The 20,246-nt window shown below is 35.3% G+C and overlaps 1 protein-coding gene across 2 annotated transcripts in view; it reads right to left on the bottom strand.

Moving 5' to 3' along the window:
* The window catches only part of LOC106066895 (E3 ubiquitin-protein ligase RNF128-like), a 61,131-nt gene extending 43,741 nt beyond the window's left edge, over positions 1-17,390 (bottom strand). The window contains exons 1-3 of one of the 2 annotated variants that reach the window (XM_056037228.1): positions 16,629-17,390; positions 14,330-14,589; positions 6,756-6,827 (exon numbers count right to left, since the gene is read on the bottom strand). In XM_056037228.1, coding sequence (XP_055893203.1) covers positions 6,756-6,827; positions 14,330-14,589; positions 16,629-17,154 — 858 coding nt within the window. In that variant the 5' untranslated portion in view covers positions 17,155-17,390. Of the gene's footprint in view, positions 1-6,755; positions 6,828-14,329; positions 14,590-16,126; positions 16,266-16,628 lie in introns of those variants that run through there. The other variant, XM_056037229.1, reaches the window with a different exon arrangement.
* Positions 17,391-20,246: the final 2,856 nt, after the last annotated feature.

Raw genomic sequence — 20,246 nt, 5'->3', positions numbered from 1 at the left:
CAACAACAACAACAACGACGCTTATACGAGATGTAATTGTATCAGTTAGTTTGGATCAGGCATGTCATTCAATGTGTAATAGATCAAGACCAATAACAATAAATCTGTGCGATTAGTCATATTTTTACCAATTGTTTTTGTTAAGCGCTATTTAATGCTTTTAGCTTTCTCATTACGCTATGATCTTATCACTTGTCTGGACCAGTTGGGAAATAATGGGAAAAAGGGGGGGGGGGGGAGGGGAGGAAAGAAAGGAATATCTGGGTCGATTTTACCGTCATTGGTTTTAAAAGCATTTACCCAAAAATAAAAGAGGGGAGGGGAGGGGGAACGACCTGAATTACATCTCCTGGTTCTTGTGTTGTCAGGTCAATGAAATAGTTCTGCAAAATATCAGCTGGATCCGAAATTGGGTGTCGGAGAAATAACCTGTACAAACTTTTTACCAGACAGATAGACTGAGTCGATACAAGCTTTGTAAAAAATATACTTTTTTTTAAACAAGGATTATAGAAGAGAAAGAAGTGCATATTTACAGCCATATATCTCAACGCTGTAAGATGTACTCCCTCACTTTTCTATATCAAACAAAATTAATTACCACTAATTAGTTAATTAATGTTTTTTTTTTATTAAAACATATTTTGTTATGGACACAAAAGATTTTGATAAACTTTGAACTTGTTCAGGGAATGAGAAGTGGGCGAAATAATGTGTACAAAATGTATACCAGACAGACGGAGTGGGTTAATATTAGCTTTGTAAAAACGAAAGGTAACACCGATACTAATCAAGAGAGAGCCATTATAGAATGACAAAAATAATCAAGTCTCGACAAGCGGAGAAGACTGGTTAAAAAAAAAAAAGTCGTAGCATCTTCAAAATCGATAGATGAAAATATTCTGCATCTTCAAAATCGATAGATGAAAATATTCTAAGTCAACAACTAATCAAAAGACACATTGCGAAACAGTCGTTGAGCACAGGAACACTCTTCGACTCGTGGAACTCATTCTATAAGACCAAAGCTGAGGCTGGCGGAGTGCTTCATGCACACAAAGCAGAACGTTGGGATGGTCTAGCAATAGGACTAACTCGTCAAACTAAGCAGAACGCTGGGATGGCCCAGCTATAGCACTAACTCGTCAAACTAGTAAGAACGTTGGGATGGCCCAGCTATAGCACTAACTAGACAAACTAGACAGAACGTTGGGATGGCCCAGCTATACCACTAACTCGTCAAACTAGACAGAACGTTGGGATGGTCTAGCTATAGCACTAACTCGTCAAACTAAGCAGAACGCTGGGATGGCCCAGCTATACCACTAACTCGTCAAACTAAGCAGAACGCTGGGATGGTCTAGCTATAGCACTAACTCGTCAAACTAAGCAGAACGCTGGGATGGCCCACCTATAGCACTAACTCGTCAAACTAAGCAGAACGCTGGGATGGCCCACCTATAGCACTAACTCGTCAAACTAAGCAGAACGCTGGGATGGTCTAGCTATAGCACTAACTAGTCAAACTAGACAGAACGCTGGGATGGCCCAGCTATAGCACTAACTCGTCAAACTAAGCAGAACGCTGGGATGGCCCAGCTATAGCACTAACTCGTCAAACTAAGCAGAACGCTGGGATGGCCCAGCTATAGCACTAACTCGTCAAACTAAGCAGAACGCTGGGATGGTCTAGCTATAGCACTAACTCGTCAAACTAAGCAGAACGCTGGGATGGCGCACCTATAGCACTAACTCGTCAAACAAAGCAGAACGCTGGGATGGTCTAGCTATAGCACTAACTTGTCAAACTAAGCAGAACGCTGGGATGGCCCAGCTATAGCACTAACTCGTCAAACTAAGCAGAACGCTGGGATGGCCTAGCTATAGCACTAACTCGTCAAACTAAGCAGAACGCTGTGATGGTCTAGCAATAGCATTAACTCGTCAAACTAAGCAGAACGCTGGGATGGTCTAGCTATAGCACTAACTAGTCAAACTAGACAGAACGCTGGGATGGCCCAGCTATAGCACTAACTCGTCAAACTAAGCAGAACGCTGGGATGGCCCAGCTATAGCACTAACTCGTCAAACTAAGCAGAACGCTGGGATGGCCCAGCTATAGCACTAACTCGTCAAACTAAGCAGAACGCTGGGATGGTCTAGCTATAGCACTAACTCGTCAAACTAAGCAGAACGCTGGGATGGCGCACCTATAGCACTAACTCGTCAAACAAAGCAGAACGCTGGGATGGTCTAGCTATAGCACTAACTTGTCAAACTAAGCAGAACGCTGGGATGGCCCAGCTATAGCACTAACTCGTCAAACTAAGCAGAACGCTGGGATGGCCCAGCTATAGCACTAACTCGTCAAACTAAGCAGAACGCTGTGATGGTCTAGCAATAGCATTAACTCGTCAAACTAAGCAGAACGCTGTGATGGTCTAGCAATAGCACTAACTCATCAAACTAAGCAGAACGCTGTGATGGTCTAGCAATAGCACTAACTCATCAAACTAAGCAGAACGCTGTGATGGTCTAGCAATAGCATTAACTCGTCAAACTAAGCAGAACGCTGTGATGGTCTAGCAATAGCACTAACTCGTCAAACTAAGCAGAACGCTGGGATGGCCCAGCTATAGCACTAACTCGTCAAACTAAGCAGAACGTTGGGATGGCCCAGCTATAGCACTAACTCGTCAAACTAAGCAGAACGCTGTGATGGTCTAGCAATAGCATTAACTCGTCAAACTAAGCAGAACGCTGTGATGGTCTAGCAATAGCATTAACTCGTCAAACTAAGCAGAACGCTATGATGGTCTAGCAATAGCACTAACTCATCTAACTAAGCAGAACGCTGGGATGGTCTTGCAATAGCACTAACTCGTCAAACTAAGCAGAACGCTGGGATGGTCTAGCAATAGCACAAACTCGTCAAACTAAGCAGAACGCTTTGATGGCCCAACGACAATAACAAAAATCCTAAAAAAAATTTATTCAGCATTAGGGGTCTCCTATAGTGAAAAGCCGTTTTTTTTTTAAATGCTACCTCACAAACTAAAAGCACTTTTGAAAACAACGTTTAACGTGCTCATATTGAGTGCTATTTTCAGACTTTACAAAAATATTTTAAAAATTACATTTGCATTTTTACTACAGTCTTCATCGAGTTGAAAGTACGTTCTAAATATATTTGTACTACTATATTTTTAAGTGTTTGCATTTCAAATGAAGTATGCTGAATGAATGCCTAATATAGAAACTTTAAAATAATTCCAAGGGTGGTATGGGATATGGAGATTGTCTGAAAGACGAAACAAAATGACAAAACTTTTCGACAACGATCTTGCAATTTCCTCCTTTACAAAAATATCCATTAACAACAACAACAACGATGATCTGGTATTGATTACTTCGGGGTGATTGTTATGAACCCTACTTAGAAGTGACTCTTTGAGCGTAACGTAATGTGTGAATACAATCGACCCGCTGGGCCCGCCTACAAGTTTGAGCTTTTTATACATCTTTACTTTTGGTTCCTGAAATACAATGTTCATGAAAATACCTTCACGTGGGTGACAGATTTAGATCCAGTTATAGCTATTGGAGAACGAAAAAAGAATGTCTTGTGATATCGCATTGCTAGAGTATTTTAAGAACTCTGACTTTTCAGTACAATTTCACTTCTAGCTAGATCTAGCATTTCAATAAGCTGAATTTAATACTAACCAAGCCAAGAGTAGGAACAATTTTAACTTGCAGAGCTTATTGCAAACTGATACAATAATGGGAGCTTTTATGTAGATTAAAAACAAAAATGAAATAATAATAAAAAGATGTGTATGTACGTGTGTGTGTTAAATAAATAAACTAATACGCCTCAAATTTATGAGTTAAAATTGTCTAAATAATCCAAGGATTAATTAGGTCACTGAAAAAAAGGTCATTGGAAATAGGACATTTACGTTTTGTTATGTTTTAGAGATGCTATTTTTAAAAGCGCTTCTTCAATAACTGTATAACTGTATGCACTCATTTCATGGTAAATTATGTGAATGTATTTGTTAATAAGAAAACCCTGTGACACCAACATGATGAGAAGTCAAACACTTCAGAAATAAATCACTAAAGTGCCTACAAAAGTAAAATAAAATCCTGGATTTGAGCGGAAAAAAAAAAAAGAGAAAAAAAAATTCATAAAAAAAAAAAAAAAATGATGGAGCAGCAAGACCCCATTTACTTCGTGTACGGGCTATTGTAAACCTTGACGTGATTACAGAGGTCAGCAGGAGAGACAAGAAACAGTACACTATTTATCTGCTTGGCTGGACATGTTCATCTCAAAACAATAGTCAGAAAAATAAAGGGGGTGTGGGGTAGATAGTCATTTTTTTTCTTTTTAAACTCATGTATAGCTTGAAACAATGTAGAAGACACACATTCTTTGTCTTCACATAGATTTTAGTTCAATGAGACTTGTGTAGACCCTGGTTGTAGCTTAGGAACAAACAACAACGTAGATCTGAGCTTTTCACAAAGCCTCTATCAACTCACTCTGTCTGTCGGGTAAACATTTTGCATAGTTATTTCTCCCACTTCCCATTCTCGAATCAGGTTGAAACTTTTGCACAATTATCCCATGTTTCTAACAAAAAATTAATTCAAAAAATTAACCAATTAATTAATAATTACTGTTTATTAATTAATTTTGTTTGATATAGAAAAGGGGAAATAAATCTTACAGTATTGAGAAGTACGACTGTAAATCTGCAGTTCTATCTCCTAAACAAGCTCTGTGGGGATTTTTGAAAGTATTTTATTTTTAATACTTTGCTTGTTTGATGTTTTATATTTACTAAACATAAAGCAAAAAAAAAAATCTTTGCCTAACAATGGTACAAGAAAATAAACAGCATGCATGTTGAAAGCATTTCAAAGGGAAGTCCTATGTAGCAAGTGGACTACAGGGGGAGGGGGGGGTGGAAGCCCTTATGGACACTAGCCCCCAGCTCAAGAAGGTGAACAGAACGTTGAACAAAAGATAATGCTGATAGTCCAACACGTTCAAGTTCGATCTCCAAACATATTTTGTTCTCTCTATATATGCAAAGCACACTGTCAGAGTGGCACTGAGTGCGTCACAACGATACGTTTTGGTAGGCTAAAACGGAGTGGGGGAAGCAAATTAACTAGCATTCATTAGAAATGACTATTTTGTTTTCCTTAGCTATAAGAATACGGATGTAAGTTACATGCTAGGGATTGGGTTAGGTACATGGTTACGATTTAAGTTAGCTTTGGAATTAGGATTAGTTTCACAATTAGTGTTGTGATATCAGGTTATTTTACTTCCTTTTAGGGTTAGTGTAGGACATGGCTTAAGTTCATGCTTTATTAAAAGGTTAAAATAATGGTTTATTATATCAGTTAATGTCATTCTAACATGAAGTTATAATAAAATATCCACACTTATTTGTGCAAATTGTGTGTGTGTGAGGCAGTGCGACTCTACTAAACCGCATCTATTAGTTCAGGCTTACTTGTTACACGATAAACGATATGCCATTTTTTAAATGCTTGACTTATGGAAATACTTGATCTAACATTAACCAACCGGCTACGACCAGTTTTCCTATAGTGATTTATTGCTGAATTTTTCAAAAAAAGAAGAAAAGCTCCATGAGATCATGACATACTGTCTTCCAATAGATTTAGACATATCCAACACACCCATGACATAATGTGTGCCAATAGCTACAGATATTTCCAACGCACCCACAAAGCCCTTTTCTGAAAGACCGTGCCAAGAATGACCCCCATGAACCACGTAAACTACAAGTGCTCAATGAACATTTATAATGATCCTTTAATTAGTAATGCAAATAAAAGTAAAGTAACCTTTTAAGACCTCACGAACACAAATGGGGCAGATGATGTAAATAACATGTTTATGTGGCACACGAGCAAGGTGTCATGTGGCCAATTCAACGATCCACCGCCTTTTCTTTCCCCAACCAACGTCAGTAACCCATTAAAGCTGGGTGGACTCATGTCCTAAACATCCCAGCCTTCACCAAGATTCGAATTCGAGACTCCCCCCCCCCCCCCAGCCAATTGAAAACTGTGCAAAGTATTCAGTTCAGTACAATGTACCAATGAAAATCAATTCAAGCGCACCGCCACAGCTCATTTGTTTCCCTGAACATTTACGCATTTACATCAGCAGGCATGTCGTCTCAGACAACTGGGTATGTATGGGCAGTACTGCACCCACCCATCTACTCCCACTCCAAAAACCTTCCTATAGGTATTATAAAAGTGTGAAGTGCGAGATACGAGTCAGCTAAAAAGACTAGATGACTTAGTTGAAGTAATACACAGTTCGATCAAACAAGCAATGTTACCCTAGAGCTCCGGGTTGTGTCAGCAATGTTACCCTAGAGCTCAGCGTTGTGTCAGCAATGTTACCCTAGAGCTCAGGGTTGTGTCAGCAATGTTACCCTAGAGCTCCGGGTTGTGTACGCAATGTTACCCTAGAGCTCCGGGTTGTGTCAGCAATGTTACCCTAGAGCTCCGGGTTGTGTCAGCAATGTAAACTTCCTACAGTGTGAGAGTTAAACAATACAAAGATGTTTGACGCTATACAATACTTATAAGGAGGTGCCAAACACACTCACAGCTGACAAAAAAAAAAAAACAACTTTTAATTGGTTTACTCATTAAATATCTTTGGAGGATTAAAATCATTTCTGTCTTACCTTATCTCCAGACTTGATAGTCTTTTGTGGAATCTTAGCAATAGCTTTCTTGGCTGCACAGGCCAATCTTCTCTGCCATTACAAAATAAAATAAAAATAGTTCAGTACAAGTTTAAATTAATAATATCGTGTCTTTCAAGTGCACAACTCAACAAGAAATGTCCAACAATATTATTCTAAAGGTGCAATTCTCAATCATCGTTTGGAGAAAGAAAAAGAAAAGTTAAATGTAAAAAAAAAAATGTAAAAGTAATTGCATCAATGTTTTGAAACAATCACGTAAGACGTTTGTAATGACTCAAAATTTAACTATATATTGGAGTACCATAATCATAAAGATTTGTTTTCCAAAAAGGATAAACCGTTAGGTTTATCAGTGCGCCCAGAGAGGACTATTAGAATTCGTCAAGTTAGTGTACGTATTTTGCCATCTTATTGGTACTTTTGCTTGACTTTTCTTTTTGGATGGAACTTGTTTAGTGAAAATTTCATGCTTATAGCATGCTCAGTATGCTATGATCAAATCACTTTTGTGCTAGGCTGCCTTTTCAAAAGCAATTGAAAAAAAAAGTTGCTCAAGTCTGAATTCAAACTTGAGTGTTTGCCAAAGAGCTATTCAAGTAGAAGGTTTTTATTCGTCTATTGTTATTTTAAAATTTGTATCTTGTTTGTCGGGGTGCTACTATGCCTGATTATTGTCACAGGTCGCCCGGCGCCGCTTTATTACATTTTCAGTATAAAAAAAAATAATTAATTACGAACTAATCGATTAACTAGTTGTTGTTTTTTTTTTTGTTGTTTTTTATTTTATTGGTTCGTGTGTTGTCATTGACAATGAATACTTGTGCAAAGTTTCAACTTGATCCGAGAATGCGAAGTGGAAGAAATTGCGTGTTCAAGTTTTTTACCTGACGGACGGAGTGGCTTGATATTAAAAAAAAACAAGGTTACAAAGACAGTTTGTGTGAGAACACAAACTGAAAATCAGCCACCGAAGTGGTCTACCAAGAGCCTTCACCAGCATCTCCATATATTCATTTAGCGAACACTTATATTTTTTATATAATAATAATAATTAACCTTATCCATACATTCAAAATTAATAACATGTTACATGTAATAAAGAGAAACTACAAAAGATTTATTCTTCTTACAAAATTAAATAAACTGGCAACACGAAAAAAAAATTCCTGACCTATTTTAGTTAGGTAGTGAGCTAGCTGGAACCATTGACACTTTTACCATTGTGACCTTAAATGCATTTTTTTTTAAATCTATGCGCGAATCTATGAATGAAGCTTGAGTTATTAATGAAGAAGTCCATGACCTTTTTAAAAAAAGTTACCTCCCCTGAAGTTTTTCATTGAAAAGTGGTGTAATTTTTTGAAAAATCTGCTTGCATAAATATTTTTAAAAACTAGATGGTAGTTGAAAGACTCTATTATTACGTTATAAAATGCAGAAAGGCACTATTTGGTATGTGATCCGTCCGTTTTCACACTATATCTCAAACACTAGAAATTTGAGTTGAACTATTTAACTTCGGTAAAAAGAGTATTGATTTTTTTTTCTCTGACCTAGTTATTAGTAAATTATATAAAATAATAGCATTAGATGTAAGTTTTCTTCCTGTAGAAGGCTGCTTGCACAAATTATAAATACAAAACGGCAGACTATGTCATCAGCTAAGTGTAGGCTTAAGACCTTGTTAAAAACATTTAAAATTCCGATTTCTTTATTTCGCTTCACTGTAAGAAAAGTTTATACCCACCGGCTATGCCCTGTAGTTTTGTAAACCCCTTTAATCAGTGTACTCTCATCAGTATATTTAGGACATGCCAACTCTCTTGAGAGTCCATGAATCCTTAACTGACATTCGTCTTAGAATTTCACTCATCGATACTCACGTCTATCATATCCCCACAACACTCAGCCAACAAAGGCCTTTTGTCTACGATCTTTTTGCAAAACTTATATCAACTCATTCTGGCTGTCTTTCTGTCTGGTACAAAGTTTGTACACGTTATTTCTACCACATTCAATTTGTCAATTAATTATTGGTAATTATTTTGTTTGATATAGAATAACGGAAATAACTTCCGCATTATTGAGAGATGTTGTAAGTGCGGAGTTCTTCCCCTCATAAAAGCTTTTTTTTTTTTTTTTTTAAATTTAGACGTTGCTTGTTTTCTAGAGTTTTATTTCTGTGCTTTTCACTGTAATCATATGATACTCTTTTGTCATTCGGTTCACTCCAACATTCAATACTGTAATCATGTTCCAACGTATCAGCGTACAAATTCACAAATCCATTGTTAGAAATTCATTTCGTATCTGAATAGAGCTTAGAAAACAAGGGAGTTTGATTAACTATGTACGTTGAAGTTCTAACCAAGAAAACATATTGACCACACAAAATAGGTCAGACACTAAGCGAATCATATTATCAGGCAAATAGAATTATAGCCGATGTTAAGATCCGCTTGGACAATGGACAGAAATCAATACATGCAAGCAACAAAAGCCCTCACACACAGAGACAAAGACGTGCCTGACCAGTCGTTTGTTACTGGCAAAAGATCTACTTTATTCCATCCACAATCCACACAGATATTGTCGAACAATAATGTTTGCATACAGTTAACACACACACACAGTGTGTTCATCTTTCAAAACGGAAATGAACAGTAAAGCAGAAATGAAAAGTAATTTTTTCGTTGACCGTAAGTAATCAAATGTTCTTTCGTTGCCATTTTAAAATGACGTGTAGGCAGAAATGAAATGACCACAAGAAAACTACTGAGAGAAAATTAGTGAAGATAATGGTAACAAAAATGTTTAAAGATTCATTCCGTGGATCACTGGACAAGCAGCACCAGCACAACAAGTGTACAATGAAGTCGTAAACGAAAGACGATCATTTCCATCGTATTGTTGTTCTGAATTGGAAAAAAAAAAAAAGTCCAACTAATCATACCACATTCTAAGTCTTCGTGAGTAGATATTGTCCCGTACATAGACCAATCTGTAAGCTATTTCCCTAGGCCTAATCTATTTTCTTGATGTTGTATACAATGAAAAAAAAATCGTTAGACCATCTGAAGACAAAGAATTCGTCGGGTAAAGGATCTACGTTGGTGAGGACGCATTGGTTGAGTCAAGTTGGAATGTCTAGTCATCCCTTCGCTTGCCGAGTCCAAAAAGGAACTATGGTGGTGAGGACATCATAAGGCTCCTGTTAAAAGTAGGCCTATGTTAGAAGTTTGTTTTTAGATCACTGTCAGTAATCCTCTAATAGACAGAAAAAACAACCTGAAAACAGACTACAGTTGCCACTAGAAAATCTGTCTCTATACAACCAATCAGCTAAACCACTGCTTTATTTCAAAGTTAATTCCAGTTTTGTTTATTTGACAGAATGCAAACAAAATACCTTGTAACTAAGAATTGTAACGCGTTGAACCTAATATTTAGAAAACGTATCATGGCAAAGGTCATTTATTGTGCCTGAAGCAAAGTGCTAACAAGCGGACAGTAAAAGGAAAAGAGATCACCTGTAGTTATTTATAGAAGAGCTAACAAAAAGATGTTTTTCCAAAGGTACTACTGTAGTACTTCTATCTAAAAAGAAGAACCACCAAAAGTGAATCCTGATGACTATGTATGGGTAGTTCTACATGATTAGGGTAACCTACATAAATGTAAGAAATAAAAATTTAATCTAGTCATCTTATTACTCCTTCATGACTGACTTCATTAAAAAAAAAAGATTCAGCCTTCAAATTGTTAATATAGTTTGTTATTTTACAATGACTTAATGATTTCTCTTGTTTGAAGTAGTGTACATTTTGTAAACATTGCTGTAGCTGACGGGGGTGGGGTAGGCTGCTGTCATGTGTTTGATGATTGATGACCAAACTTTTATTCACATTTCATCCCACCAGTTTAAAGTATCTAAATGTTTGTTTACTTCCCCTTGATGCATGACACCTTGAATAAGCAAACTGACAATATCACACGTACTTCACACACATACCGTCAACATTTACCTGCCTTCTGCACTTCTTGATTGAAGCAGTCAATTTAAGGAAAGTTTAATGCCCTGAATGTCACGGTCATGTTTTCATATTTTGATCTTGTTATTTTTTTTTTTTTGGCCATATGTCTGAAATTTCTCTGTTCTCAGAGACTAATGGTAAAATTTAAAGAGTGATCTTGGGATAAAGGGCCTAAAACAAAGCCAATAAGTGGCAAAAAAAAAATAATTAAGCCTTTTTTTTAATGCATTTTATGAAAGACATGTTGTAATCAAAAACATAGTGTAAACTATAATTTGTTGATAGTTTGAGGGAAAATGTTGCACAGAACAATTTGAATGAAAGACAAAAAGGAACAGACCCTTGCATTTAATTCCTGGTAAAAGCTAATGTGAAAGTAGACATGAAGTAACAGTGTCTATTCCTTTAATTTCTTTATAACAACGCTGCATAAAAGATTAATGATGGAACTCTTCAATTTGGAACATTGAAGAGGTCTGAATGTAACATTTAAACGATTTTCTTTAATATAATTCTAAAACAAACATCACCCCAGATTAACTTTCTTAGTCTGTAACACACTGGTTTTGCCAGCCGTTTTTTTTTTCTTTTTCTTATTTTTTTGTTATATAAATTTAGATTTCATAAACATGTTTAAAAAAAAAAAAACACATGAGAAGCAAAGGATCAAATTAGTTTGACTAGAATTTAATATGAGAAACTTTATAAATACCACATAACAGTTTTCTCTATATTTTCATGTCAAGTGAAGCATGACTAGATAGGTTTAGCCTAAAAAAAATAACATGAAGTTGAAATATAGAGAGCTATAATCACATCCTACAACAGTGAATAGTGTAGCCATAAGTGGAGCACAGTATCTTAGCTGCCCAACCATTTGTTCAGTGCCTCTTCAAAAGATAATGCCTATTAAGTGAATGTTTCTAAGCCTAGGTTATGATTTCAGGCTGGACCCAGCTAACCAGAGTGAAGGTTTACTTATCACAAACATCATAAAGTAGAGCAATTAATTCTGTGTGAATGAGTGCAATAGAAAGAAAAAAAAGGTTAATGAGGAATAATTGAAAAGTGTTCTCAAGGATAATTTAGAAAAAACAAAACAACAAAAATTATAAACTGTCCCTTTGAAACTAATTTCTATATTCATAATGCTTGATGACTGAAATCATTGATTTCACATCCATCTTTTTCATTATTGGTTACATCTTCTCTAAAATAGCTGAAATATTTTTTTTAAGTTTTATTTTGTGGAATTTATAAAGAAATTCCATGAAAAGAAACAAGAACACCTAAGAAAAAATTGTTTAAAAAATTTTGTTTAAATTATATAATAAACTAAACAATCATTAATATCATATATATGTCATTGAAAAAAAATTGGCCATCATGGTGTTATTAGAACAGTGCTCCAACAACTTAGGTAACATACCATACTACAGAAGGTCAAATATAAATATATAGAACTAGCTTAATATATAAATATCATCTAAATGAGTCAAAAATAAAATGGCTGCCGATTTTTTACTTCTATTCACATTTAGTGAAAAATGAATTTAAATATTTATAATTGTGATTTTTTATTTTTTTTATTTTAATAAAGTGTGTTGTCATAAACATGAGTTTATGAGCTAGATTTCTGCTGTATAGGATAATGAAAATTTGTCAATATAATTAATTATTTAAATAATTATTCAAATTTTTCATTTTTGATTTTTTGACAAAAGTGTAAGGCAATCGAAGGAATTGAAAACATGATAATGATAGTTATTAAGATTAAAAAGTTGGTCCTGAACCTAATGGAGTAATTTGGAATGTGTTTGCATTTCAGTGTATGACTTTTTAGTTTGTGAGTTCACAGATAAGTTGCTCACCTAGATGTACAAGTTTTCTAGTTAAATGGTGCAGCATGAAGAGAAAGGTCATCTGTTTCTTTGGCCAACAATTAACATGTGGCCAGTACAACGACCAGCCAACTGTACTTTCCCCCGACTAAAGTTAGGTACCCATTAGAGTTGGGTGGACTCAGGAGCGCCCTAAAATTCCATTTTAAAGCTCAAAATCTCAGAGACAGAGGACCCTAACATCTTCTGCCCTATACACCACATGGTCTGAAAGGGGAACTCTTACATTTTTTTTACACTATGAAGAAAAAGCTTTTTTTTTTTTTTTTTGGAATGGGGTGATCTAAAAATAGGAATACGGTCAGAGAAATAAAAGACAGCTTGAATGTTGGTCACCATTGTTTTTTTATAAGATTTTTTTTTATTGATTTCTCTTCTAACTACTATAGTAATGTGATTTATCGTAGACAATTGTTGTCAATTTGGATATTATAATATTATTGATCATCTCAAAGAGTCAGTCACTAAATAGTTTGTCATGTCTAAAAATTATTTTTTTTCAATGCAAACTTGATGCTCAAAGTTCAGGCATTTAAAGATCATCATCATCATCATCAAACTCCATTTGAGTGAGGGCTTGAGAGGCTTAAATCCTTTCTTGCAAAAGCCTTGGACAGAAACCCTGCTGTCTTGCGTAGTGCGTATATGTCATTTAAACATAATAATTTTACATTTTATCTATGAAGTAATTTTTATTTTTAACTTCTTTTACAGATACTTCTAATCAACCATTTGTTGTGGCTTACAATGTGTCAGGTTCCTTCCGCAGTCTCAAGCAACTCAAGAGTCTCTGCATTTAAACAGGGAAATGATCATACTCAAGGCCCTTGAGTTGATTTTTGCCTAAGGAAAGAGCCTGGCACAATGAAGTGTTATTCAAAAAGCTTTGGAAAGTTAATTATGTCCTGTATCAAAATCCTGATTTATAACTTGTTTAAAATCTTAAGATTTACCCACTTATTTGAAACTGAGCCCACTATATGGTCAAAAAAACTTTTTTAAGGTGATATTTGAGGAACACAAAGATTCATCAACATCTCATCATGAAACTCCATTTGAGTGAGAGCTTGAGAGGCTCAATCAACTGTTGCAAAATCCTAGACAAAAATAATGCATGCCTGCCACACAGGTAAAGAATTTTCGATTTCCTGGACCCATCGAGACTGAATTCAGAAAGGTCTGGGTTAAAAGAAGAATACATTTATATAACTTAGTTTCCTCTTCCACCCTGCAGCAGTCAAAGTTTGACATGAGCTGTCCTGCACAGTGCCCTAATAGCTTATTTATTCAAGAAAAACATTTAAATTTGTGCAGCATTGTGTGTCAAAGACAGTCAAAGTGCAGTACTTTATATTTAACACATTAATGATTCAGTAACAGTCATAAATTTATCAGAATTATAGTATTATAATATATATGAAAGAGTGAAACATTTTCTCATGAATATCTCAGTTAAGAAGTGATTACTAATAAGTATCAGATTATAAATTTTGTTAATGTTCATTCCATTAATTTTATGTACAGAAAAAGAAAAAAAAAAAATACCTACATACATTTTACACTAGATATATATATATATATATATATATATATATATATATAGTAAAATACTTACAGCAAGCCTCTCCTTTGCATGTGAATAACGAAATCTTTGAATATAATAAAATCCAAGCCAGGCCAAAGAAATTATCATTAGCACTATAAAAGATATTGAAACAAACAACACTGAAGTCTTGCTAATGGTGTTGGGCATGGTTCCTTCTTTCTCTTCCCCTGGTATAATATCCATGTGCACTGTCTGTTTACCTTTATCCATAGAATCGACGATGGTGCGTCCATTCTCTTTGGAAATGAGCACTGAAGTGAAGCCTAAAGCTACAAGAGATTAAGAAAAAAAATAGTTAATGTATGGTGAACAAAATACTTTGAGGAAAAGTTATTGTATTACAAATTTATACACACACTAAATCCAACTCTAATGGGCACCTGACAATGCTTGGGGAAAGGAAAGGTGGTTGGTCAATGTGCTGGCCTCATAACATGCTAGTAAACCGTTGTCGAAAGGAACGGGTGAACTTTACATTATCTGCCTTATAGATCTAAAGGTCTAAAAGGGGTCATTTTGCCTTTTTTTAAAAATAAAAATATATATATTGGTTATAAACAACATTTTATGAAAAAATATTTCTTTAGTCCTAATGATTTTAGCTGCATGTAAGTTTTGTGGTGTTAGTATAAGACCTGTGATTTCCTGATGATAGCAATAAGAGTTTAAAAACTGAAAGAAAAGACTGAACTCGTTAAGAATGTTCTCTATAATCAAACATTTGTGTCATATTAAATGATTCTTAGCATTTTTTTACATGGAGTGTTTGCATATATATATATATATATATATATATATATATATATATATATACATATATATCATATATAGATCTATAAAGTGAAAGGTGAGGAGGAGGAAGTAATTGAAAATAAAAAAGTCAATGAGTGATCAAAATCTTTTTTAATGAATTTAGCCCAGAACCCAGATACCTGGAGGAAGCTGTTTGGTAGGTTATGCATGCAGACCGTTCACATGTTCACAGACAGGAGATGATGAGATAGGGTCCTGTAAACTTTAAATCTAAGATCAAAATAGCAAAGTTTTCCCTTTAAGACATTGCGATCTGTGGGGCAGATGATGTTTCTTTGGCCAAAGGTTAATGACAGTGTGTTATGTGGCCAGCATAACGACCAACCACCTTTACTTTTCCCAACTAAAGTCAGGTACCTTTTAGAGTTTGGAGCCTTTAAAATCCCCAAATTCAAAGCCCAAGTCTTCACAGAGATTCAAACCCAGGACCCCAAGTTCGGAAGCCATTGGCTTAACCATTCAACCACCACAACCCAAAAAGCTTCGGTTTAGAACAAAAGTTTTTTCAAACTTTTACCACCACCCCCACCCAAATGGCATTTTGTTTGAATTAAGTTCACACCCCCTCTCTTCATCCAGCAAAGGGGGTTTGGGGAATGTTTTAAGCTCCCTCCTCTCCAGATGGTGTGGAACTGAGCCTTGGTCTCAACAGTTTTTCTGCGTTCTCAACATCAGAAATTCTTTCTCCTGAAGTCTAAAGCCCATTTTTCCAGTATTAAGAAGAGTACATGTCAAAAAAGGTCCAAAGTAAAATTTGGTGCGGCGGGTCAATATTAAAGTGTTGTCTGGTAGCCAGTGTGCATTATTAAACCTAGTTTTAAGAAAAGTACCTAGTCAAATTAAGCCTAATATAGAAGGAAGCAACACTGGCCTATACTGTTATATAAAGGCTAGATATTAGATGATTCAAGGTACATATATAGCAAACATACGTCTGTAATTTGGGTGATCATCCTAAGATTATCATTGTATTAAGTAAGCCTTGCTACTGACCTTTTTATCATGGCCACTCAAAATTTGCCTACATAACGACGACGACGAACAACAGATACAGGAAAATTTCTATCATTTAGTCAAAGGAAAATCTACAATTTAGTGGAGACATTTTGAAAAGTTTTCTTCAAAATGTTTGTCAATATAAACAAAAAAATTTATGTAGATGCCTCAAGATAAAATGGTAGACATTTTACAACACTTTATTAGAAAAAATTAATTGAGGTCTACGGCTTAAAATATTAAAACATTGATAATAATGTGGTTTTACTTGGTTAACATTCAAACATGAATAAATATAAACATTTTTGTTCTTTCAAAATGAAATTTACAAGCTTTAACCCCCCCCCCTTTTTTTTTTGTCAAGAAATCCTCTCCCTCTAGCACTCTAGCCTAACACTACAGTTTGAGAAATGCTGGTCAAGAATCTAGATATATCTATGTGACAAGTATGTGGCACTCACTGACTCAGATTAAATCTATTAAAGACAGGTGTACTTACGGTCGTGATTCATAACATCAAGATCTTTCTGTGAGCTATTATTATAAATAACAATTGCTGATGCATTGGCTTTCTGGGCCCAAATGATTTTATCTTTAAAATTACATTCTCCTCGTGCCACTAGTGATATCCATGGTCCCGACGTTGGTACTGGAAATTCATATTTTTTACAACCAAAATGGTCATTTTCTTTATTATATGTAACAGCATGCACAATAATACCAGAAACTTCCTTAACTTGGCTATGGACACCGAATTTCCCCACAATTTTGTAAGAATTCTGCTCTTTTTTAGGATCTCCCCCTGAAGTAGTCACAGTTATTTCTGCTTCACGATACGTCTTAGGTATAATATTACTAGAAGGCTGCAGCGGGGCCTCTTCACAACTAACAAAGGATAACAAAGTCGTAATAAATAAAACCACTATAAACACATCGGAGCTGAATGACCACCATTTTGAATGCAAACAAAACTTCATGCCCGAATTTAGAGATAAGATGCTTGAATGACTACAAGTGAACTTCATTTTTCGTAATTTTCCATCTAGACTACGCAGTCTGTGGTGTAGATCTAGACTTACACTAGTCTATAAAGATCTACTTGAACACATAATACACATGGTACGACAACAGCATTCGTGAAACACTCCACAACATCACTGTGCTTTCCAAACTATCAGTCACAACACATGTTATTTTCCAGTAGTGACCTCGAAAACACACAGAGACTATTCTGTATGTTCTGTTTATCGGCAGTGCATTTTTTTTCCTTCTTCGACGTCACACGCTAGCGCCCTCTGTAAACATTAGCGGATCATAACAATGTGCTGTAGACCTCAATGGTAAAAAAAAAAAAAAGGAGGTCCCACAACTACGCGGTAGCCTAGACCTGAGTGGGGTCTTAATCTCCGTAAAAGTTTTAGTTTATTTCACTCTTCACTGCTTATTAGTTGTTTTACCTATGTTTTTAATAAGCCTAATATATTTAAATATTTTAGTTTACATTACTAAATAATTTAAGTCATTCTACAAAAAAAGAGGGGGGGGGGGGGGGAGCGGCAATCATATGTGCCTTTAGACTTCAAGTTTAAAATACAACTGTGTAACACAATGATAATGTTTTCTTTAATTTCATCTTTTCTATTAATTTTTTTTTCAATCTCTTTTATATGTAGTCTCTTATGCCTAAACTGGGGCTTTATTTTGTAAAATATTCATTTCAATGGAAAATTAAAGTAGGCTAATGGGTAAACGTTTATAAAATAGGCAAAAGACAGAGAGAAATGGAGAAAGACGCCAACATATATTATGTGGAGCCCCATCGGTCCATTAGAATAAGAGAAAGTTGAAGAAAGTTTAGATAAATACGTTTGATTTGAACGCGATTCCTTTCATATTTGAATCTTCCATTTCATACAGACCAGTGACGTTAGCACCCATGGCCCGAAGGGGTTCAATGAACTCGGGCCCACGACCAACAGGGACCCACAGTCTGAAGCGTAGCAACAATGGCGCAAAGGGGCTTATTGCCCATGGGTCCATGACTCATGAACAGCTGGGGCCACCATGAAAACTTGGAGATGACGCCTAAGTGAAAAAATACCTATAATAAATAGAATTAAAAAAGTCCCCTCAAAATATTCTGAACGTTGTACCAAAATTTAGATAAATAAAAAAAAAAAAACACTAGTGTTTGAAGCTTTAATGTAAGGAACTGCTTTACATCAGGTTATTGTAAATTGTAATGGTGGCTAGTCATAATAGTGCGTTTGAAGTGATAATCGTTTCCATATCGTCACATTGTTTTCTTCCCTGTATGTTCCTAAAACCATTGATAGTAACACAGGTATGGGTAGGGAGAAGAGGGGATAGGGAGAGTTTGGTAGAATATTGTGTGGTACAGGGGAAAAAAGGGGAGGGGGCGACTATAACAATTAGGTCTATAGGGATAGTCCTGATAATTACGAATTAAAATTTAGATACAGCTGCTAATTATTCAATTTTCTCAAAGCTTAATCTGCTTTTTATTTTCTTTTGTATATAAAATATGTAAAATGAGTCTCTTTGAATCGACAAAGGTCAGGAATCTTAATATCGTCAGACCAGACATATAAGGAAAGCAAAATTTTCTTAAATTATATCTATTCCTATAAATTCCTCACGAGCTCACTGCAATGCTGTTTGGCCTTAATCTTGGGTTGACGAAAAGTTAGCATCTGGAAACGGTATCTCTGTCAACTTGAGGAGCTTTCTCTACTAGTGATTGGGGGAAAGCGGTAATGGTGATAATGTTCCTTTACTTTCAGCCTGTATATAATGTTGTGGGACCTAATGACAGAGTGATGTACAGGAACATTTTTGCGTTGATTAGCCCACTTTGTCGTAGCCTACATAAAAACAGCTCCAATAGGAATACAAGCTTGTAGGTAAACGCACCAAAAAAAAAAACATTTATATTTCTTGGAACCTTTGGACTTCTATAGGAAATAAGGACATATCCTTCGGAAAGAATCCCAATACCTAAGACTTCGTTCGTCTACAACAGAGGACAATGGACAACCTAGTGAGTGACCGTCAAGTTTGGACAGTTTCTGAACAATGTTAACCTTAAATGTTGTGAAAACATGGAGCTTACGTTTCCATCTTGTGTGTTGTTGGTAATGTAATCTCTTCTACTGAATACAAAATATATACTAATTGATGAACTCCAGTGGGTACCTTACAATGAACAGTGTAAATGATCATGAACTATATACAACTTCTCAATAACCTTGACTGTTCAACAGTATTATATAGTCTGGACGTGGATGCTTTAACCTGTTTGTCTTGTGTGTTATTGTAAGTGAAAGTATAATTCTGAATAAACCAAATTAAAAAAAAAAAAGACATGTCTCCATTGAACAACATAAAAACCAGGTTACAAAGACAGTTTGTGTGGAAACACAAACGCAAAATCGGCCCCCGAAATGGTCCACCCAGGCTGGTAAAAAGGCAGCTTTCAATATTTTCAGAAACAACAAATGACGGAGAAGAATGGAGAAAGAAGGTTGACAGATCTTGTGTGGTGCCCCAGCGGCCCAACAGACCAAAGGATAGGTGAAAATGAATGTGAAGTTATATGTGAATCTGGCCTAACTGATGTCTTATGATGAATTGCTCCAATTGTTTTGTAAAGGGACAATCTCTTATTCCTCAATTTCGTAAAAAAAAAAAGTTTGCTTTGGTTGTGTGTGTCATTTTGAAACTCACACGATAATATGAAAAACTACTTATTAATTGTTGTTTTAAATTATGTCCAACTTATATGCATACTAAATAGATTTTTTTCTCTTAAAAAAAGTAAACATTATTTTTGGGTAAATGTAGTAGTTAGTAGGACAGAACTTACATAACGTAGCAATAAAAATAAATAAAAAAATTTTTTACAAAAAATCTAATTTGTTAAAAATATGTAACCAGCAATGTCCCCTACTATAGAGCCTCCCGTGTTTGTTACTATTACTAATGAATAGTTGTAAAAGTGGTGTATTTTTAGTTTAAAAAAACTGCTTCATAAGTGATTTAAAAAATTAGATTTTTTTCTTTAGTAAAGAAAAAGTAGCCGTTGCATCAGAACTTT

This window comes from Biomphalaria glabrata, chromosome 8, assembly GCF_947242115.1.
Source record: "Biomphalaria glabrata chromosome 8, xgBioGlab47.1, whole genome shotgun sequence".
Taxonomy (NCBI): Eukaryota; Metazoa; Mollusca; class Gastropoda; family Planorbidae; genus Biomphalaria; species Biomphalaria glabrata.
The sequence above is the reverse complement of the archived record's forward strand: the minus strand, read 5'-3'. Positions and strand labels throughout refer to the sequence as shown.